The sequence below is a fragment of the Thalassophryne amazonica genome, chromosome 23 (genome assembly GCF_902500255.1).
Source record: "Thalassophryne amazonica chromosome 23, fThaAma1.1, whole genome shotgun sequence".
Classification (NCBI taxonomy): Eukaryota; Metazoa; Chordata; class Actinopteri; order Batrachoidiformes; family Batrachoididae; genus Thalassophryne; species Thalassophryne amazonica.
The window spans coordinates 31915888-31940053 of record NC_047125.1 but is presented as its reverse complement, the minus strand read 5'-3'; the positions used below and the strand labels follow the sequence as shown (position 1 = coordinate 31940053).

The 24166-nt window shown below is 41.7% G+C and overlaps 3 protein-coding genes across 4 annotated transcripts in view; all 3 read left to right on the top strand.

Moving 5' to 3' along the window:
* Positions 1–2221, top strand: part of LOC117504807 (putative GPI-anchored protein pfl2) — a 29617-nt gene extending 27396 nt beyond the window's left edge. For both annotated transcript variants that reach the window (XM_034164324.1, XM_034164325.1), the window contains 4 exons: positions 558–746; positions 867–974; positions 1112–1241; positions 1353–2221. In XM_034164324.1, the coding sequence (XP_034020215.1) occupies positions 558–746; positions 867–974; positions 1112–1241; positions 1353–1792 (867 nt within the window). In that variant the 3' untranslated portion in view covers positions 1793–2221. The remainder of the gene's footprint in view (positions 1–557; positions 747–866; positions 975–1111; positions 1242–1352) is intronic.
* Positions 1793–16515, top strand: LOC117504808 (ice-structuring glycoprotein-like). Its single transcript, XM_034164326.1, has 13 exons — positions 1793–2595; positions 6191–6379; positions 6502–6600; positions 6745–6877; positions 7015–7898; positions 9873–10061; positions 10182–10289; positions 10427–10556; positions 10668–11983; positions 15538–15726; positions 15849–15947; positions 16092–16223; positions 16361–16515. The coding sequence occupies exons 3-13, from the start codon at positions 6517–6519 to the stop codon at positions 16442–16444; spliced, it is 3348 nt and encodes a 1115-aa protein (XP_034020217.1). The 5' UTR covers positions 1793–2595; positions 6191–6379; positions 6502–6516; the 3' UTR covers positions 16445–16515.
* Positions 16516–19734: 3219 nt separating this feature from the next.
* LOC117504811 (salivary glue protein Sgs-3-like) lies at positions 19735–21978 on the top strand. The gene is made up of 3 exons (XM_034164332.1): positions 19735–19875; positions 20013–20639; positions 20798–21978. The coding sequence occupies exons 1-3, from the start codon at positions 19824–19826 to the stop codon at positions 20839–20841; spliced, it is 723 nt and encodes a 240-aa protein (XP_034020223.1). The 5' UTR covers positions 19735–19823; the 3' UTR covers positions 20842–21978.
* Positions 21979–24166: the final 2188 nt, after the last annotated feature.

Below are 24166 nucleotides of genomic sequence, written 5' to 3'. Positions count from 1 at the left end.
ACCACATGAAGCTACATACACTATTACACATAGAAACATAAAACAATTATTCAAGTCAAAAGAACAGTGCACAAGTAAGTGCCACAATCTGTAAAACACAATGATCACTTTTACAGCCAGTTTTCATTCCATGAGTCAGGAGATGAATACATGAACATTTCCAATTCAATGAATATGTCTTGGACTGAAATGACATTTATCTTAAAGAAAACTAAACAGTTTGGTGCTGTTTGGCAAATCTGTTTTGTGGTTTGCAAACACGGAGGGACAGTGCAAGAATGAGATGAGTGAGGGAAGCCACCAAGCGACCCATAACATCCTTTCAAGAATTAAATCACATTTCACTTGGCTGAGATTATTTAATTTCTGTCATGTTGGACATAATTTGTTGTGTGTACAAATTTAAAAAAGACACCTGAATTCATTTTTTTTTTTTTTTATTGATCTAAAAAATGTTTTAAAATGTGTCAAAGCTTAAGAGGGAACAAACCTTTTCACTGCCCTGAACATTATGATGTCATCGTAACTCCCCGTTTTTTGTTGTTTGTATTTTGCAGACTCCGACTGATCGTACGGGGTGTGGCACCACTGATTTGTGCATATCTGAGGCCCCGAATTGTGATCCATCACAAAGCCCTTGTATCTTCTTGGCTGTTCGCTCAGTCGGCGGTGATCGGTTCAGATTTAAGTTTTCAGGATTCTCAAGTGGCTACATTGCTATCATCATCTCACCTGACCTCACGCCGGTACGGAAAATTAACTCTCTCATTTACAGTTGATCAACAAATGGACTTTAAGTGTAACTGATAGAAATAACAGCTTTTTGTCAAAGTCACATCTAAAGAAAATCGACTGTTTGTCCACAGGGAGAAGATGACACCATGTACATCTGTAACAACAATGACAACAACAAGAAAGGATCTGTCATATTTTTCTCCGGTCTGTTTGACCCGGGAGAGGTGACTTTGGTGCCGGTGAGTTCTACCTGCCTCAGTGTCGCTGTTAACATATTTATTATGACTGAAACAAATCATCATAATATTCGATGGAAACATGTTCTCTTGAAGTTATTGGCTTATTCATTATGTGTTAAATGGTTTTCGCTCTGCAGCCACAAAGTGTGACCTCAGTAACGGGCAGCGTCACAGGAAGAAGAATCCAGTGTGTATTTGAGGCACCGTTATTTATCTCAATGGGAAGAAGCCTAACAAACAGCCTGTCACTCGGCGAAGGAAAACAGGGTAGTCTGTTAACTCACTAACATGATTAAACAGCAAACTAACTAACACAGTCATGCAACTAATCACTGATTATTACTCAATCATTCATATTTGCTTCTCCTTTTTTTTTAGCAATCTCAGACAACGGAACTATAGAAACTCCAGAAATCACATACCGAGGGGTTGGAATAGACTTTAACAATACAAACTCCACTGTACCCGAAAATTTGATTTCCATAAATGCAAGCACAACCACTGTAGCTGCCAGCACTGCCACCAGTGCGGTGACTAGTGCAACCACACCTACTGCAGGTGCCACTGCAGCTACCAACATCACCACTGCAGCTGCTACTGTAAACAACAATGCAACAGCAACAACCTCAGCTGCCACAGCAGCTACCAACATCACCGCCGCAGCTTCTACTGTAAACAACAATGCAACAGCAACTACCGCAGCTGCCACTGAAGCTATCAACATCACCACCACAGCTGCTACTGTAACAACAATGCAACAGCAACAACCGCAGCTGCCACTGCAGCTACCAACATCACCGCCGCAGCTTCTACTGTAAACAACAATGCAACAGCAACAACCGCAGCTGCCACTGCAGCTACCAACATCACCGCCGCAGCTTCTACTGTAAACAACAATGCAACAGCAACAACCGCAGCTGCCACTGCAGCTACCAACATCACCGCCGCAGCTTCTACTGTAAACAACAATGCAACAGCAACTACCGCAGCTGCCACTGCAACTATCAACATCAACACCACAGCTGCTACTGTAAACAACAATGCAACAGCAACTACCGCAGCTGCCACTGCAGCTATCAACATCACCACCACAGCTGCTACTGTAAACAACAATGCAACAGCAACTACCGCAGCTTCCACTGCAGCTACCAACATCACCACCGCAGCTGCTACTGTAAACAACAATGCAACAGCAACAACCGCAGCTGCCACTGCAGCTACCAACATCACCACCACAGCTTCTACTGTAAACAACAATGCAACAGCAACAACCGCAGCTGCCACTGCAGCTACCAACATCACCACCGCAGCTGCCACTGTAAACAACAATGCAACAGCAACTACCACAGCTGCCACTAAAGCTACCAACACCACCGCAGCTTCTACTGTAAACAACAATGCAACAGCAACTACCGCAGCTGCCACTGCAGCTACCAACATCATCACCGCAGCTGCCACTGTAAACAACAATGCAACAGCAACTACCGCAGCTGCCACTGCAGCTACCAACATCACCACTACAGCTGCCGTTGCTACCACCCCAACTACGACAACATCTCAACTGACAACAGCAGTAGCAACTCCAGCTCCTGAGCTTTTCATCATAGCAGCACGTCTCACTGTGAGTGACAGCTGGAAAAAAAAAACACACGAACTGAAAGAAATATTCACGTCATTGGATTTATGGTGAAATACACTCAACAAAAATATAAACACAACACTTTTGGTTTTGCTCCCGTTTTGTATGAGATGAACTCAAAGATCTAAAACTTTTTCCACATACACAATATCACCATTTCCCTCAAATATTGTTCATAAACCAGTCTAAATCTGTGATAGTGATCACTTCTCCTTTACTGTGATAATCCATCCCACCTCACAGGTGTGCCATATCAAGATGCTGATTAGACACCATGATTAGTGCATAGGTGTGCCTTAGACTGCCCACAATAAAAGGCCACTCTGAAAGGTGCAGTTTTGTTTTATTGGGGGGAGGGATACCAGTCAGTATCTGGTGTGATCACCATTTGCCTCATGCAGTGCAACACATCTCCTTCGCATAGAGTTGATCAGGTTGTCAATTGTGGCCTGTGGAATGTTGGTTCACTCCTCTTCAATGGCTGTGCGAAGTTGCTGGATATTGGCAGGAACTGGTACACGCTGTCGTATACGCCGGTCCAGAGCATCCCAAACATGCTCAATGGGTGACATGTCCGGTGAGTATGCCGGCCATGCAAGAACTGGGATATTTCAGCTTCCAAGAATTGTGCACAGATCCTTGCAACATGTGGCCGTGCATTATCCTGCTGCAACATGAGGTGATGTTCTTGGATGTATGGCACAACAATGGGCCTCAGGCTCTCATCACGGTATCTCTGTGCATTCAAAATGCCATCAATAAAATGCACCTGTGTTCTTCGTCCATAACAGACGCCTGCCCATACCATAACCCCACCGCCACCATGGGCCACTCGATCCACAACATTGACATCAGAAAGCCGCTCACCCACACGACGCCACACACACTGTCTGCCATCTGCCCTGGACAGTGTGAACGGGAATTCATCCGTGAAGAGAACACCTCTCCAACGTGCCAAACACCAGCGAATGTGAACATTTGCCCACTCAAGTCGGTTACGACGACGAACTGGAGTCAGGTTGAGACCCCGATGAGGACGACGAGCATGCAGATGAGCTTCCCTGAGACGGTTTCTGACAGTGTGTGCAGAAATTCTTTGGTTATGCAAACAGATTGTTTCAGCAGCTGTCCGAGTGGCTGGTCTCAGACGATCTTGGAGGTGAACATGCTGGATGTGGAGGTCCTGGGCTGGTGTGGTTACACGTGGTCTGCGGTTGTGAGGCTGGTTGGATGTACTGCCAAATTCTCTGAAACACCTTTGGAGACAGCTTATGGTAGAGAAATGAACATTCAATACACGAGCAACAGCTCTGGTTGACATTCCTGCTGTCAGCATGCCAATTGCACGCTCCCTCAAATCTTGTGACATCTGTGGCATTGTGCTGTGTGATAAAACTGCACCTTTCAGAGTGGCCTTTTATTGTGGACAGTCTAAGGCACACCTGTGCACTAATCATGGTGTCTAATCAGCATCTTGATATGGCACACCTGTGAGGTGGGATGGATTATCTCAGCAAAGGAGAAGTGCTCATTATCACAGATTTAGACTGGTTTGTGAAAAATATTTGAGGGAAATGGCGATATTGTGTATGTGGAAAAGTTTTAGATCTTTGAGTTCATCTCATACAAAATGGGAGCAAAACCAAAAGTGTTGCGTTTATATTTTTGTTGAGTGTACTTTGCTGAAAAAAGGTTTCCTGCCTGTTGACCTTTTTGTGCATTTTAAACGTAACATTTTAATAAAATATTTCAGACTAATGCAGTTTAAACTGACAGTGAGAACATCTCAAAACAAAACATTGACACACACACACACACACACACACACACACACACACACACACACACACACACACACATATAAATAAAACATCAAAACAAAGGAATGCATAAATATGTGCCCTGATTAGTTTATGAGCCGTCTATGAGAAAATCGGGCAGGTGGCCATGTAGGTGTCTGGATGGCCCGACTCGGATTTTGATGACATTTTGACCAGTTACCCTTCAAATAGATTGATCAGGCATGGTAAAGTTAATTTTTTCCATCAGATCAAATTTGACCCCATTTTTGGTCAATTCAACATTTGATGTCAAAACACCTAGAGAATCCGTTACATTAAAAATATATAGTAAAAATGGGCAACTTTGACAAAGCAATTTTAAAACCTGAGTACGTGGGTTGAAAAATTGAGCATGAGGCATCATCAGGGATGCCCTGAACATCTGTAAACCATTGTCCATTCGGTGGAACTTTTCCTTATATTTCTATAATCAATACTTTTTGAATTTTATAGGCGGATGCTTTTAGGGCTAAATCCTGGTGAGCGGGAAATTTGAAATTCCTCATATAGTCATCAATATTTTGCCTATTTCAGTAAATAAGGTTAACTTTCCAATATGGGGAGCTCATTTACGTAATCAGTTTTATGATCAGAGGTCAAAGTCAAGATTCTGCAGTTTTTTTGCCATTTTTTCCATAATCAGCAGTATGTATTACCACCAGAATTGTTCATACTGAGCTTTTAATGAATCAAAGTGATAGACGACATTATTGCCTTTTTTTGACATGCAGTATGACTGGTGTTTAACAGATTTCAGGTCTTTAAGGTCGGCAAAGTAAGGTTCTTAGAAATCCCGTTCTGTTTCATCAAATTTGAATCTCCTCATTATTCTAGTCAATATGTTACCGATTTTAGCAACCAAAGTATCAATTGATATGTTTTCAGATATAGGGAGTAGAACTATGGGGTTAGTTTTATGATGAGGGGTCAAAGTCATTGCGTAATATCAAGGTCAAGCTCCAAAATGAATTTTTTTTGCTTTATGTACAGAAAACAAAGTGTCAGAATACCAGTATTGTATCACATGATCATATGTCTTACTTTTATTTAGCTAAGCTAAACCCCATTATGAAAATAACAAACTAGACCATCTTTCTGCAAACATGTCAGGACCAGATAATGTACGAGTACAATATCATATTTTCTCAGTTAAAGCAATGTTATGCTTATGACACCACATGAAGCTACATACACTATTACACATAGAAACATAAAACAATTATTCAAGTCAAAAGAACAGTGCACAAGTAAGTGCCACAATCTGTAAAACACAATGATCACTTTTACAGCCAGTTTTCATTCCATGAGTCAGGAGATGAATACATGAACATTTCCAATTCAATGAATATGTCTTGGACTGAAATGACATTTATCTTAAAGAAAACTAAACAGTTTGGTGCTGTTTGGCAAATCTGTTTTGTGGTTTGCAAACATGGAGGGACAGTGCAAGAATGAGATGAGTGAGGGAAGCCACCAAGCGACCCATAACATCCTTTCAAGAATTAAATCACATTTCACTTGGCTGAGATAATTTAATTTCTGTCATGTTGGACATAATTTGTTGTGTGTACAAATTAAAAAAATAAACCTGAATTCGTTTTTTTTTTTTTTTTTTTAAATTGATCTAAAAAATGTTTTAAAATGTGTCAAAGCTTAAGAGGGAACAAACCTTTTCACTGCCCTGAACATTATGATGTCATCTTAACTCCCCCTTTTTTGTTGTTTGTGTTTTGCAGACTCCGATTGATCGTACCGGGTGTGGCACCACTGATTTGTGCATATCTGAGGCCCCGAATTGTGATCCATCACAAAGCCCTTGTATCTTCTTGGCTGTTCGCTCAGTCGGTGGTGATCGGTTCAGATTTAAGTTTTCAGGATTTTCAAGTGGCTACATTGCTATCATCATCTCACCTGACACCACACTGGTACAGAAAATCAACTCTCTCATTTACAGTTGATCAACAAATGGACTTTAAGTGTAACTCTGATAGAAACAACAGCTTTGTGTCAAAGTCACCTCTAAAGAGAACCAACTGTTTGTCCACAGGGAGGAAATGACACCATGTACATCTGTAACGACAATAAGAATACATCGGTAAAATTTTTCAGTGCTCTGTTTGACCAGGGCACAGTGACTTTGGTGTCGGTGAGTTCTACCTGCCTCAGTGCAACTGTGCACATATTTATTATGACTGAAACAAACCACGAATCATCATAATATTCATTGTAAACATATTCTCGTGAGGTTATTGGCTTAATCGTCATGTTTTTAATGGTTTTTGCTCTGCAGCCACAAAGTGTGACCTCAGTGACGGGTAACGTCGCAGGAACAAGGATCCAGTGTGTATTTGAGGCACTGTTATTTATCCCAATGGGACGAACCCTAAACAACTTACTGTCGATGGGCACTGGAACTGTTATTGGTCAGTTTACTCACTAACATGATAAAAGAGCAAAACTCAGGCACACAGTCACACAACCATCACTGATTTATTCACTATCAATTCATATTTTATTAATGTAAATCAAACTATTTGTTTGTCCTTTGTTTTGACCTCAGAAAATGGAACTGCAAAACCTCCAGAACTCACATACCAAGGGATGGGAGTTGATTTTAACACTCCAAACTCCACTGTCCCCATGAATTTAATTTCTTCAACCACAAGCCCGACGACTGTAGCAACAACTGTGACTACCATAGTGACAAACGCTACCTCCCCTACCGTGGCTACCACAGCAGTAACCAATGCCACCACTGCGGCAGCCAATGTTACCTCCCCTACAGTGTCTACCACAGCAGCTACCAATGCCACCACTGCGGCAGCCAATGTTACCTCCCCTACAGTGTCTACCACAGCAGTAACCAATGCCACCACTGCGGCAGCCAATGTTACCTCCCCTACCGTTGCAACGACAGCAGCTACCAATGCCACCACTGCGGCAGCCAATGTTACCTCCCCTACAGTGTCTACCACAGCAGTAACCAATGCCACCACTGCGGCAGTCAATGTTACCTCCCCTACCGTTGCAACGACAGCAGCTACCAATGCCACCACTGCGGCAGCCAATGTTACCTCCCCTACAGTGTCTACCACAGCAGTAACCAATGCCACCACTGCGGCAGCCAATGTTACCTCCCCTACAGTGTCTACCACAGCAGTAACCAATGCCACCACTGCGGCAGCCAATGTTACCTCCCCTACAGTGTCTACCACAGCAGTAACCAATGCCACCACTGCAGCAGCCACTGCAGCTACCAACATCACCACCGCAGCTCCTACTGTAAACAACAATGCAACAGCAACTACCGCAGCTGCCACTGCAGCTACCAACATCACCACTACAGCTGCTGTTGCTACCACCCCCACAACGACAACATCTCAACTGACAACAGCAGTAGCAACTCCAGCTCCTGAGCTTTTCATCATAGCAGCACCTCTCGCTGTGAGTGACAGATAGAAAAAAAAAAAAACCACACAAACTGAAAGAAATATTCACGTCATTGGATTTATGGTGAAATACTTTGCTGAAAAAAGGTTTCCTGCCTGTTGACCTTTCTGTGCATTTTAAACAACATTTTAATAAAATATTTCAGTCTAATGCAGTTTAAACTGAGTGAGAACATCTCAAAACAAAACATTGACACACACACACACACACACACACACACACACACACACACACACACACACACACATATACATATAAATAAAACATCAAAACAAAGGAATGCATAAATATGTGCCCTGATTAGTTTATGAGCCGTCTATGAGAAAATCGGGCAGGTGGCCATGTAGGTGTCTGGATGGCCCAACTCGGATTTTGATGACATTTTGACCAGTTACCCTTCAAATAGATTGATCAGGCATGGTAAAGTTAATTTTTTCATCAGATCACATTTGACCCCATTTTTGGTCAATTCAACATTTGATGTCAAAACACCTAGAGAATCTGTTACATTAAAAAATATAGTAAAAATGGGCAACTTTGACAAAGCAATTTTAAAACCTGAGTACGTGGGTTGAAAAATTGAGCATGAGGCATCATCAGGGATGCCCTGAGCATCTGTAAACCATTGTCCATTCGGTGGAACTTTTCCTTATATTTCTATAATCAATACTTTTTGAATTTTATAGGCGGATGCTTTTAGGGCCAAATCCTGGTGAGCGGGAAATTTGAAATTCCTCATATAGTCATCAATATTTTGCCTATTTCAGTAAATAAGGTTAACTTTTCCAATATGGGGAGCTCATTTATGTAATCAGTTTTATGATCAGAGGTCAAGGTCAAGATTCTGCAGTTTTTTTTGCCATTTTTTCCATAATCAGCAGTATGTATCACCACCAGAATTGTTCATACTGAGCTTTTAATGAATCAAAGTGATAGACGAGATTATTGCCTTTTTTGACATGCAGTATGACTGGTGTTTAACAGATTTCAGGTCTTTAAGGTCGGCAAAGTAAGGTTCTTAGAAATCCCGTTCTGTTTCATCAAATTTGAATCTCCGCATTATTCTAGTCAATATGTTACCTATTTTAGCAACCAAAGTATCAATTGATGTGTTTTCAGATATAGGGAGTAGAACTATGGGGTTAGTTTTATGATGAGGGGTCAAAGTCATTGTGTAATTTCAAGGTCAAGCTCCAAAATGAAAGACTTTTTTTTGCTTTATGTACAGAAAACAAAGTGTCAGAATACCAGTATTGTATCACATGATCCTATGTCTTACTTTTATTTAGCTAAGCTAAACCCCATTATGAAAATAACAAACTAGACCATCTTTCTGCAAACATGTCAGGACCAGATAATGTACGAGTACAATATCATATTTTCTCAGTTAAAGCAATGTTATGCTTATGACACCACATGAAGCTACATACACTATTACACATAGAAACATAAAACAATTATTCAAGTCAAAAGAACAGTGCACAAGTAAGTGCCACAATCTGTAAAACACAATGATCACTTTTACAGCCAGTTTTCATTCCATGAGTCAGGAGATGAATACATGAACATTTCCAATTCAATGAATATGTCTTGGACTGAAATGACATTTATCTTAAAGAAAACTAAACAGTTTGGTGCTGTTTGGCAAATCTGTTTTGTGGTTTGCAAACACGGAGGGACAGTGCAAGAATGAGATGAGTGAGGGAAGCCACCAAGCGACCCATAACATCCTTTCAAGAATTAAATCACATTTCACTTGGCTGAGATGATTTAATTTCTGTCATGTTGGACATAATTTGTTGTGTGTACAAATTTAAAAAAGACACCTGAATTCATTTTTTTTTTTTTTTATTGATCTAAAAAATGTTTTAAAATGTGTCAAAGCTTAAGAGGGAACAAACCTTTTCACTGCCCTGAACATTATGATGTCATCGTAACTCCCCGTTTTTTGTTGTTTGTATTTTGCAGACTCCGACTGATCGTACGGGGTGTGGCACCACTGATTTGTGCATATCTGAGGCCCCGAATTGTGATCCATCACAAAGCCCTTGTATCTTCTTGGCTGTTCGCTCAGTCGGCGGTGATCGGTTCAGATTTAAGTTTTCAGGATTCTCAAGTGGCTACATTGCTATCATCATCTCACCTGACCTCACGCCGGTACGGAAAATTAACTCTCTCATTTACAGTTGATCAACAAATGGACTTTAAGTGTAACTGATAGAAATAACAGCTTTTTGTCAAAGTCACATCTAAAGAAAATCGACTGTTTGTCCACAGGGAGAAGATGACACCATGTACATCTGTAACAACAATGACAACAACAAGAAAGGATCTGTCATATTTTTCTCCGGTCTGTTTGACCCGGGAGAGGTGACTTTGGTGCCGGTGAGTTCTACCTGCCTCAGTGTCGCTGTTAACATATTTATTATGACTGAAACAAATCATCATAATATTCGATGGAAACATGTTCTCTTGAAGTTATTGGCTTATTCATTATGTGTTAAATGGTTTTCGCTCTGCAGCCACAAAGTGTGACCTCAGTAACGGGCAGCGTCACAGGAAGAAGAATCCAGTGTGTATTTGAGGCACCGTTATTTATCTCAATGGGAAGAAGCCTAACAAACAGCCTGTCACTCGGCGAAGGAAAACAGGGTAGTCTGTTAACTCACTAACATGATTAAACAGCAAACTAACTAACACAGTCATGCAACTAATCACTGATTATTACTCAATCATTCATATTTGCTTCTCCTTTTTTTTTAGCAATCTCAGACAACGGAACTATAGAAACTCCAGAAATCACATACCGAGGGGTTGGAATAGACTTTAACAATACAAACTCCACTGTACCCGAAAATTTGATTTCCATAAATGCAAGCACAACCACTGTAGCTGCCAGCACTGCCACCAGTGCGGTGACTAGTGCAACCACACCTACTGCAGGTGCCACTGCAGCTACCAACATCACCACTGCAGCTGCTACTGTAAACAACAATGCAACAGCAACAACCTCAGCTGCCACAGCAGCTACCAACATCACCGCCGCAGCTTCTACTGTAAACAACAATGCAACAGCAACTACCGCAGCTGCCACTGAAGCTATCAACATCACCACCACAGCTGCTACTGTAAACAACAATGCAACAGCAACTACCGCAGCTGCCACTGCAGCTACCAACATCACCACCGCAGCTGCTACTGTAAACAACAATGCAACAGCAACAACCGCAGCTGCCACTGCAGCTACCAACATCAACACCGCAGCTTCTACTGTAAACAACAATGCAACAGCAACAACCGCAGCTGCCACTGCAGCTACCAACATCACCGCCGCAGCTTCTACTGTAAACAACAATGCAACAGCAACAACCGCAGCTGCCACTGCAGCTACCAACATCACCGCCGCAGCTTCTACTGTAAACAACAATGCAACAGCAACTACCGCAGCTGCCACTGCAACTATCAACATCAACACCACAGCTGCTACTGTAAACAACAATGCAACAGCAACTACCGCAGCTGCCACTGCAGCTATCAACATCACCACCACAGCTGCTACTGTAAACAACAATGCAACAGCAACTACCGCAGCTTCCACTGCAGCTACCAACATCACCACCGCAGCTGCTACTGTAAACAACAATGCAACAGCAACAACCGCAGCTGCCACTGCAGCTACCAACATCACCACCACAGCTTCTACTGTAAACAACAATGCAACAGCAACAACCGCAGCTGCCACTGCAGCTACCAACATCACCACCGCAGCTGCCACTGTAAACAACAATGCAACAGCAACTACCACAGCTACCACTAAAGCTACCAACACCACCGCAGCTTCTACTGTAAACAACAATGCAACAGCAACTACCGCAGCTGCCACTGCAGCTACCAACATCATCACCGCAGCTGCCACTGTAAACAACAATGCAACAGCAACTACCGCAGCTGCCACTGCAGCTACCAACATCACCACTACAGCTGCCGTTGCTACCACCCCAACTACGACAACATCTCAACTGACAACAGCAGTAGCAACTCCAGCTCCTGAGCTTTTCATCATAGCAGCACGTCTCACTGTGAGTGACAGCTGGAAAAAAAAAACACACGAACTGAAAGAAATATTCACGTCATTGGATTTATGGTGAAATACACTCAACAAAAATATAAACACAACACTTTTGGTTTTGCTCCCGTTTTGTATGAGATGAACTCAAAGATCTAAAACTTTTTCCACATACACAATATCACCATTTCCCTCAAATATTGTTCATAAACCAGTCTAAATCTGTGATAGTGATCACTTCTCCTTTGCTGTGATAATCCATCCCACCTCACAGGTGTGCCATATCAAGATGCTGATTAGACACCATGATTAGTGCATAGGTGTGCCTTAGACTGCCCACAATAAAAGGCCACTCTGAAAGGTGCAGTTTTGTTTTATTGGGGGGAGGGATACCAGTCAGTATCTGGTGTGATCACCATTTGCCTCATGCAGTGCAACACATCTCCTTCGCATAGAGTTGATCAGGTTGTCAATTGTGGCCTGTGGAATGTTGGTTCACTCCTCTTCAATGGCTGTGCGAAGTTGCTGGATATTGGCAGGAACTGGTACACGCTGTCGTATACGCCGGTCCAGAGCATCCCAAACATGCTCAATGGGTGACATGTCCGGTGAGTATGCCGGCCATGCAAGAACTGGGATATTTCAGCTTCCAAGAATTGTGCACAGATCCTTGCAACATGTGGCCGTGCATTATCCTGCTGCAACATGAGGTGATGTTCTTGGATGTATGCACAACAATGGGCCTCAGGCTCTCATCACGGTATCTCTGTGCATTCAAAATGCCATCAATAAAATGCACCTGTGTTCTTCGTCCATAACAGACGCCTGCCCATACCATAACCCCACCGCCACCATGGGCCACTCGATCCACAACATTGACATCAGAAAGCCGCTCACCCACACGACGCCACACACACTGTCTGCCATCTGCCCTGGACAGTGTGAACGGGAATTCATCCGTGAAGAGAACACCTCTCCAACGTGCCAAACACCAGCGAATGTGAACATTTGCCCACTCAAGTCGGTTACGACGACGAACTGGAGTCAGGTTGAGACCCCGATGAGGACGATGAGCATGCAGATGAGCTTCCCTGAGACGGTTTCTGACAGTGTGTGCAGAAATTCTTTGGTTATGCAAACAGATTGTTTCAGCAGCTGTCCGAGTGGCTGGTCTCAGACGATCTTGGAGGTGAACATGCTGGATGTGGAGGTCCTGGGCTGGTGTGGTTACACGTGGTCTGCGGTTGTGAGGCTGGTTGGATGTACTGCCAAATTCTCTGAAACACCTTTGGAGACAGCTTATGGTAGAGAAATGAACATCAATACACGAGCAACAGCTCTGGTTGACATTCCTGCTGTCAGCATGCCAATTGCACGCTCCCTCAAATCTTGTGACATCTGTGGCTTGTGCTGTGTGATAAAACTGCACCTTTCAGAGTGGCCTTTTATTGTGGACAGTCTAAGGCACACCTGTGCACTAATCATGGTGTCTAATCAGCATCTTGATATGGCACACCTGTGAGGTGGGATGGATTATCTCAGCAAAGGAGAAGTGCTCATTATCACAGATTTAGACTGGTTTGTGAAAAATATTTGAGGGAAATGGTGATATTGTGTATGTGGAAAAGTTTTAGATCTTTGAGTTCATCTCATACAAAATGGGAGCAAAACCAAAAGTGTTGCGTTTATATTTTTGTTGAGTGTACTTTGCTGAAAAAAGGTTTCCTGCCTGTTGACCTTTTTGTGCATTTTAAACGTAACATTTTAATAAAATATTTCAGACTAATGCAGTTTAAACTGACAGTGAGAACATCTCAAAACAAAACATTGACACACACACACACACACATATACATATAAATAAAACATCAAAACAAAGGAATGCATAAATATGTGCCCTGATTAGTTTATGAGCCGTCTATGAGAAAATCGGGCAGGTGGCCATGTAGGTGTCTGGATGGCCCGACTCGGATTTTGATGACATTTTGACCAGTTACCCTTCAAATAGATTGATCAGGCATGGTAAAGTTAATTTTTTCCATCAGATCAAATTTGACCCCATTTTTGGTCAATTCAACATTTGATGTCAAAACACCTAGAGAATCCGTTACATTAAAAATATATAGTAAAAATGGGCAACTTTGACAAAGCAATTTTAAAACCTGAGTACGTGGGTTGAAAAATTGAGCATGAGGCATCATCAGGGATGCCCTGAACATCTGTAAACCATTGTCCATTCGGTGGAACCTTTCCTTATATTTCTATAATCAATACTTTTTGAATTTTATAGGCGGATGCTTTTAGGGCTAAATCCTGGTGAGCGGGAAATTTGAAATTCCTCATATAGTCATCAATATTTTGCCTATTTCAGTAAATAAGGTTAACTTTCCAATATGGGGAGCTCATTTACGTAATCAGTTTTATGATCAGAGGTCAAAGTCAAGATTCTGCAGTTTTTTTGCCATTTTTTCCATAATCAGCAGTATGTATTACCACCAGAATTGTTCATACTGAGCTTTAATGAATCAAAGTGATAGACGACATTATTGCCTTTTTTGACATGCAGTATGACTGGTGTTTAACAGATTTCAGGTCTTTAAGGTCGGCAAAGTAAGGTTCTTAGAAATCCCGTTCTGTTTCATCAAATTTGAATCTCCTCATTATTCTAGTCAATATGTTACCGATTTTAGCAACCAAAGTATCAATTGATATGTTTTCAGATATAGGGAGTAGAACTATGGGGTTAGTTTTATGATGAGGGGTCAAAGTCATTGCGTAATATCAAGGTCAAGCTCCAAAATGACTTTTTTTGCTTTATGTACAGAAAACAAAGTGTCAGAATACCAGTATTGTATCACATGATCATATGTCTTACTTTTATTTAGCTAAGCTAAACCCCATTATGAAAATAACAACTAGACCATCTTTCTGCAAACATGTCAGGACCAGATAATGTACGAGTACAATATCATATTTTCTCAGTTAAAGCAATGTTATGCTTATGACACCACATGAAGCTACATACACTATTACACATAGAAACATAAAACAATTATTCAAGTCAAAAGAACAGTGCACAAGTAAGTGCCACAATCTGTAAAACACAATGATCACTTTTACAGCCAGTTTTCATTCCATGAGTCAGGAGATGAATACATGAACATTTCCAATTCAATGAATATGTCTTGGACTGAAATGACATTTATCTTAAAGAAAACTAAACAGTTTGGTGCTGTTTGGCAAATCTGTTTTGTGGTTTGCAAACATGGAGGGACAGTGCAAGAATGAGATGAGTGAGGGAAGCCACCAAGCGACCCATAACATCCTTTCAAGAATTAAATCACATTTCACTTGGCTGAGATGATTTAATTTCTGTCATGTTGGACATAATTTGTTGTGTGTACAAATTAAAAAAATAAACCTGAATTCGTTTTTTTTTTTTTTTTAAATTGATCTAAAAAATGTTTTAAAATGTGTCAAAGCTTAAGAGGGAACAAACCTTTTCACTGCCCTGAACATTATGATGTCATCTTAACTCCCCCTTTTTTGTTGTTTTTTTGTTTGCAGACTCCGATTGATCGTACCGGGTGTGGCACCACTGATTTGTGCATATCTGAGGCCCCGAATTGTGATCCATCACAAAGCCCTTGTATCTTCTTGGCTGTTCGCTCAGTCGGTGGTGATCGGTTCAGATTTAAGTTTTCAGGATTTTCAAGTGGCTACATTGCTATCATCATCTCACCTGACACCACACTGGTACAGAAAATCAACTCTCTCATTTACAGTTGATCAACAAATGGACTTTAAGTGTAACTCTGATAGAAACAACAGCTTTGTGTCAAAGTCACCTCTAAAGAGAACCAACTGTTTGTCCACAGGGAGGAAATGACACCATGTACATCTGTAACGACAATAAGAATACATCGGTAAAATTTTTCAGTGCTCTGTTTGACCAGGGCACAGTGACTTTGGTGTCGGTGAGTTCTACCTGCCTCAGTGCAACTGTGCACATATTTATTATGACTGAAACAAACCATGAATCATCATAATATTCATTGTAAACATATTCTCGTGAGGTTATTGGCTTAATCGTCATGTTTTTAATGGTTTTTGCTCTGCAGCCACAAAGTGTGACCTCAGTGACGGGTAACGTCGCAGGAACAAGGATCCAGTGTGTATTTGAGGCACTGTTATTTATCCCAATGGGACGAACCCTAACAACTTACTGTCGATGGGCACTGGAACTGTTATTGGTCAGTTTACTCACTAACATGATAAAAGAGCAAAACTCAGGCACACAGTCACACAGCCATCACTGATTTATTCATTATCAATTCATATTTTATTAATGTAAATCAAACTATTTGTTTGTCCTTTGTTTTGACCTCAGAAAATGGAACTGCAAAACCTCCAGAACTCACATACCAAGGGATGGGAGTTGATTTTAACACTCCAAACTCCACTGTCCCCATGAATTTAATTTCTTCAACCACAAGCCCGACGACTGTAGCAACAACTGTGACTACCATAGTGACAAACGCTACCCTCCCCTACCGTGGCTACCACAGCAGTAACCAATGCCACCACTGCGGCAGCCAATGTACCTCCCCTACAGTGTCTACCACAGCAGCTACCAATGCCACCACTGCGGCAGCCAATGTTACCTCCCCTACAGTGTCTACCACAGCAGTAACCAATGCCACCACTGCGGCAGTCAATGTTACCTCCCCTACCGTTGCAACGACAGCAGCTACCAATGCCACCACTGCGGCAGCCAATGTTACCTCCCCTACAGTGTCTACCACAGCAGTAACCAATGCCACCACTGCGGCAGTCAATGTTACCTCCCCTACCGTTGCAACGACAGCAGCTACCAATGCCACCACTGCGGCAGCCAATGTTACCTCCCCTACAGTGTCTACCACAGCAGTAACCAATGCCACCACTGCGGCAGCCAATGTTACCTCCCCTACAGTGTCTACCACAGCAGTAACCAATGCCAACACTGCGGCAGCCAATGTTACCTCCCCTACAGTGTCTACCACAGCAGTAACCAATGCCACCACTGCAGCAGCCACTGCAGCTACCAACATCACCACCGCAGCTCCTACTGTAAACAACAATGCAACAGCAACTACCGCAGCTGCCACTGCAGCTACCAACATCACCACTACAGCTGCTGTTGCTACCACCCCCACAACGACAACATCTCAACTGACAACAGCAGTAGCAACGCCAGCTCCTGAGCTTTTCATCATAGCAGCACCTCTCGCTGTGAGTGACAGATAGAAAAAAAAAAAAACCACACAAACTGAAAGAAATATTCACGTCATTGGATTTATGGTGAAATACTTTGCTGAAAAAAGGTTTCCTGCCTGTTGACCTTTCTGTGCATTTTAAACAACATTTTAATAAAATATTTCAGTCTAATGCAGTTTAAACTGACAGTGAGAACATCTCAAAACAAAACATTAACACACACACACACACACATACATATAAATAAAACATCAAAACAAAGGAATGCATAAATATGTGCCCTGATTAGTTTATGAGCCGTCTATGAGAAAATCGGGCAGGTGGCCATGTAGGTGTCTGGATGGCCCGACTCGGATTTTGATGACATTTTCACCAGTTACCCTTCAAATAGATTGATCAGGCATGGTAAAGTTAATTTTTTCATCAGATCACATTTGACCCCATTTTTGGTCAATTCAACATTTGATGTCAAAACACCTAGAGAATCTGTTACATTAAAAAATATAGTAAAAATGGGCAACTTTGACAAAGCAATTTTAAAACCTGAGTACGTGGGTTGAAAAATTGAGCATGAGGCATCATCAGGGATGCCCTGAACATCTGTAAACCATTGTCCATTTGGTGGAACTTTTCCTTATATTTCTATAATCAATACTTTTTGAATTTTATAGGCGGATGCTTTTAGGGCCAAATCCTGGTGAGCGGGAATTTTGAAATTCCTCATATAGTCATCAATATTTTGCCTATTTCAGTAAATAAGGTTAACTTTTCCAATATGGGGAGTTCATTTATGTAATCAGTTTTATGATCAGAGGTCAAGGTCAAGATTCTGCAGTTTTTTTTTGCCATTTTTTCCATAATCAGCAGTATGTATCACCACCAGAATTGTTCATACTGAGCTTTTAATGAATCAAAGTGATAGACGAGATTATTGCCTTTTTTTGACATGCAGTATGACTGGTGTTTAACAGATTTCAGGTCTTTAAGGTCGGCAAAGTAAGGTTCTTAGAAATCCCGTTCTGTTTCATCAAATTTGAATCTCCGCATTATTCTAGTCAATATGTTACCTATTTTAGCAACCAAAGTATCAATTGATATGTTTTCAGATATAGGGAGTAGAACTATGGGGTTAGTTTTATGATGAGGGGTCAAAGTCATTGCGTAATTTCAAGGTCAAGCTCCAAAATGAAAGACTTTTTTTTGCTTTATGTACAGAAAACAAAGTGTCAGAATACCAGTATTGTATCACATGATCATATGTCTTACTTTTATTTAGCTAAGCTAAACCCCATTATGAAAATAACAAACTAGACCATCTTTCTGCAAACATGTCAGGACCAGATAATGTACGAGTACAATATCATATTTTCTCAGTTAAAGCAATGTTATGCTTATGACACCACATGAAGCTACATACACTATTACACATAGAAACATAAAACAATTATTCAAGTCAAAAGAACAGTGCACAAGTAAGTGCCACAATCTGTAAAACACAATGATCACTTTTACAGCCAGTTTTCATTCCATGAGTCAGGAGATGAATACATGAACATTTCCAATTCAATGAATATGTCTTGGACTGAAATGACATTATCTTAAAGAAAACTAAACAGTTTGGTGCTGTTTGGCAAATCTGTTTTGTGGTTTGCAAACACGGAGGGACAGTGCAAGAATGAGATGAGTGAGGGAAGCCACCAAGCGACCCATAACATCCTTTCAAGAATTAAATCACATTTCACTTGGCTGAGATGATTTAATTTCTGTCATGTTGGACATAATTTGTTGTGTGTACAAATTAAATAAATAAACCTGAATTCGTTTTTTTTTTTTTTTTTTTTAAATTGATCTAAAAAATGTTTTAAAATGTGTCAAAGCTTAGAGGGAACAAACCTTTCACTGCCCTGAACATTATGATGTCATCTTAACTCCCCCTTTTTTGTCGTTTGTGTTTTGCAGACTCCGATTGATCGTACCGGGTGTGGCACCACTGATTTGTGCATATCTGAGGCCCCGAATTGTGATCCATCACAAAGCCCTTGTATCTTCTTGGCTGTTCGCTCAGTCGGTGGTGATCGGTTCAGATTTAAGTTTTCAGGATTTTCAAGTGGCTACATTGCTATCATCATCTCACCTGACACCACACTGGTACAGAAAATCAACTCTCTCATTTACAGTTGATCAACAAATGGACTTTAAGTGTAACTCTGATAGAAACAACAGCTTTGTGTCAAAGTCACCTCTAAAGAGAACCAACTGTTTGTCCACAGGGAGGAAATGACACCATGTACATCTGTAACGACAATAAGAATACATCGGTAAACTTTTTTCAGTGCTCTGTTTGACCAGGGCACAGTGACTTTGGTTGTCGGTGAGTTCTACCTGCCTCAGTGCAACTGTGCACATATTTATTATGACTGAAACAAACCATGAATCATCATAATATCATTGTAAACATATTCTCGTGGGGTATTGGCTTAATCGTCATGTTTTTAATGGGTTTTGCTCTGCAGCCACAAAGTGTGACCTCAGTGACGGGTAACGTCGCAGGAACAAGGATCCAGTGTGTATTTGAGGCACTGTTATTTATCCCAATGGGACGAACCCTAAACAACTTACTGTCGATGGGCACTGGAACTGTTATTGGTCAGTTTACTCACTAACATGATAAAAGAGCAAAACTCAGGCACACAGTCACACAACCATCACTGATTTATTCATTATCAATTCATATTTTATTAATGTAAATCAAACTATTTGTTTGTCCTTTGTTTTGACCTCAGAAAATGGAACTGCAAAACCTCCAGAACTCACATACCAAGGGATGGGAGTTGATTTTAACACTCCAAACTCCACTGTCCCCATGAATTTAATTTCTTCAACCACAAGCCCGACGACTGTAGCAACAACTGTGACTACCATAGTGACAAACGCTACCTCCCCTACCGTGGCTACCACAGCAGCTACGAATGCCACCACTGCAGCAGCCAATGTTACCTCCGCTACCGTGGCTACCACAGCAGCTACCAATGCCACCACTGCGGCAGCCAATGTTACCTCCCCTACCGTAGCAACCGCAGCAGGTACCAATGCCACCACTGCTGCAGCCAATGTTACCTCCCCTACCGTGGCTACAACAGCAGCTACCAATGCCACCACGGTGGCAGCCAATGGTACCACTCCCACCACAACCTCCACCACCAGTCCCACCACGACCTCTACCACCAGTCCCACCACCACCAGTCCCACCACGACCTCCACCACCAGTCCCACCACGACCTCCACCACCAGTCCCACCACAACCTCCACCACCAGTCCCACCACAACCTCCACCACCAGTCCCACCACAACCTCCACCACAGCCTTCACCACCTCTAACACCAACAAGCTACAGCAAACCCTGTTGCACGGTAAGCACCAGCAACAATTTGTGTTTTGTGGGTCGCTTATGATAATAGTTTTGGTTGTATGTCAGGCAAAAGAAGGATGATGTCTTACAGAGCAGTCTGAAAATAGTTTCATTTGATTTGGTTGACCACTAATCAATGATGATTTTCATCCTCTTTAGTTGTGCTGATCACAGCGGGTGTGATGGGTGTCACCATGGTATAAGAACACTGGGATCCCTGAGTGAAGACAGCAGTACCATCTGTCACATGATCTTATTCCACCTTATCTTGGTTAGGGGGTCACCACATCTGATTGTTCTCCATGAACATCTTGTCACGAACATTAAACAGCATTTGCACAGTGCCTCTCAGATTATGAAGGACGGGACGTCACTCTCAAATTCCACCACCACAAGACTCAAGTCAAGAAGGTGAAGCTGAATTGGGACTTTGATTTTCGACATGTGGTGTCTGGATTTGACTATAACTCAAGTGATTTTGTCAGATTTCTTTGAAGGATTACTGGGCACTGATTTGTTTTTCTAACCTCTTGCAGAACAAAGTTGTTTATCACTTTCTCCACTATCTCTCTATTTCTCTACTACCAGTATCTATACTTCCACTGTGCACTAAATGTTTAACTTATTATTACTTAAAATATATATATGGCACTGGTAGATTTATATCACACAAGCTTTTTAACTGCACATAACTGCAATCACTTTGTGCCCCACAGTATAATTCAATGGAACACATGATAATACAGTTACAATCAGAACCATCAGGAGAAAACAAAAAGAGTGAAGCTGAGCTCTTAGTGTGCCAAACCGGTCGCCGTTCTCGGTGTATCACATATGGACAACAGCACCTGGCAGATTCAGGTTATAATTCAAATTACTGTCAGATAACAACCCAGTAGAGGAGCAACTCCAAAGTAAATGCTGAAGCCACCAAATACGAAATGTTTAGCAACTAAAACTTAACTCATAAAAGATTTACAGCGTGAGTCAAATAAGTTATGAACAATTCCTTCTTCTCATCACTCAATGATGTCATCAGGAAACGGCAGATGTGATTTTCCTCTCTGGTGTGAATGTTGACTGAGTGAGTGACTTGTATTTACAAACGGTTGTTTATTCATTGTTCCAAAAATGATGCCTTGGCCGGCTGAGTTTTGAACAGATCTGCGTGAGCGTGCATCAGAATAGGTGAATTGGAAACAGGTGAATATTTTGTGATTTCAAATATTGAATTCTCATATTGAAGGATAAAGGCAAACATTGACAAAACTGATTTTGCACACTGCAATTGCAGCATTTAATTTTTGTTAAATATTTTTGAAATAAATATTTTGCTCAAACTCCTTGCCTTGTTATTATCAGTACTTTTCCTATTTTTTTTTTGTTGTTTTTTTAACCAACAGCAGCACTGACATCTTCTGAAATACAAACACAAGTGCTGTAAGAGCATAATATCCCCCTCTGGTAAGTGTTGCTACATTCTGATGACATTTCAAGGTACATGACATTTGACTTCAGAATCCAGACACCAAGTCATGACACTGGCAGTGTCTAGGTTTTTAATCAAGGTCCAGAACTCGTGTACAATATGCATATTACCAACCTATAAAGGGGACTTGTACCAAGTTTCACAAAATTCCTGCTAAAAATGTGAGAGGAGTTGATTTCAGAATGCTTATATCCTATTTGGGAGGGACGGATGGACAGGCAGACAGGCAGGCAGGCAGGCAGAATCCCCTTTCGGGCCAGTGGGGGAAATGCTATAGGCGTTTGGAAAGCTGGGGGGGAGGACATTCTTTGGACTAAATTTGGACCTGAATCAGCTGTTAAATTTCTCTTGTGATCTCATGCAGTATGGCACAACATGTGGCTTTTGAATGCATGTTGTGCATCCTATAGGAGCATGTACACAATATAACAACACAACAGTTTACAAATATAGCTAAATCTTCATGAAAACTTTATTAAGGGCCCTGTCCCACTGGCGTTTAGGAGGATTTGCGTATGGATTGCGCACAAAATTGGCCCATATTCGCCAAACATCTGCAATTTCCGTGTAACATGCCTGAATGAGTCGGCCGTCATCTGAACACGCCCGTGATCATCCGAAGAGGCATGCATGTCCGCAACCAGGATTTTTGAGCTGTTCAAAAATCTGAATGCGGATAACATCGGCCTTACATACTCCATACATACACAATACATACTGGGACAGCGTGTAAAACAGATATATATATATACTCAACAAAAATATAAACGCAGCACTTTTGGTTTTGCTCCCATTTTGTCTGAGATGAACTCAAAGATCTAAAACTTTTTCCATATACACAATATCACCATTTCCCTCAAATATTGTTCACAAACCAGTCGAAATCTGTGATAGTGAGCACTTCTCCTTTGCTCAGATAATCCATCCCACCTCACAGGTGTGCCATATCAAGATGCTGATTAGACACCATGATTAGTGCACAGGTGTGCCTTAGACTGCCCACAATAAAAGGCCACTCTGAAAGGTGCAGTTTTGTTTTATTGGGGGGGATACCAGTCAGTATCTGGTGTGACCACCATTTGCCTCATGCAGTGCAACACATCTCCTTCGCATCATCCGTGAAGAGATCACCTCTCCAACGTGCCAAACGCCAGCGAATGTGAGCATTTGCCCACTCAAGTTGGTTACGACGACGAACTGGAGTCAGGTCAAGACCCCGATGAGGAAGACGAGCATGCAGATGAGCTTCCCAGAGACGGCTTCTGACAGTTTGTGCAGAAATTCTTTGGTTATGCAAACCGATTGTTTCAGCAGCTGTCCGAGTGGCTGGTCTCAGACGATCTTTGAGGTGAACATGCTGGATGTGGAGGTCCTGGGCTGGTGCGGTTACACGTGGTCTGCGGTTGTGAGGCTGGTTGGATGTACTGCCAAATTCTCTGAAACAACTTTGGAGATGGCTTATGGTAGAGACATGAACATTCAATACACAAGCAACAGCTCTGGTTGACATTCCTGCTGTCAGCATGCCAATTGCACGCTCCCTCAAATCTTGCGACATCTGTGGCATTGTGCTGTGTGATAAAACTGCACCTTTCAGAGTGGCCTTTATTGTGGGCAGTCTAAGGCACACCTGTGCACTAATTATGGTGTCTAATCAGCATCTTGGTATGGCACACCTGTGAGGTGGGATGGATTATCTCAGCAGAGAAGTGCTCACTATCACAGATTTAGACTGGTTTGTGAACAATATTTGAGAGAAATGGTGATATTGTGTATGTGGAAAAAGTTTTAGATCTTTGAGTTCATCTCATACAAAATGGGAGCAAAACCAAAAGTGTTGCGTTTATATTTTTGTTGAGTGTATATATATATAGTGCCCATCATGTCCACATCACAAACTAAAATATGTTGTAGCGACTGCATACAAACTGACCACAAATAAAGCGTTTTTATTCCATCTGCTCTGCAGCTGATTTGCAGTCAATCTGAATGCATAACAAACACATCACGTAAACCCAAAGTACTATATGTGGCAGAAA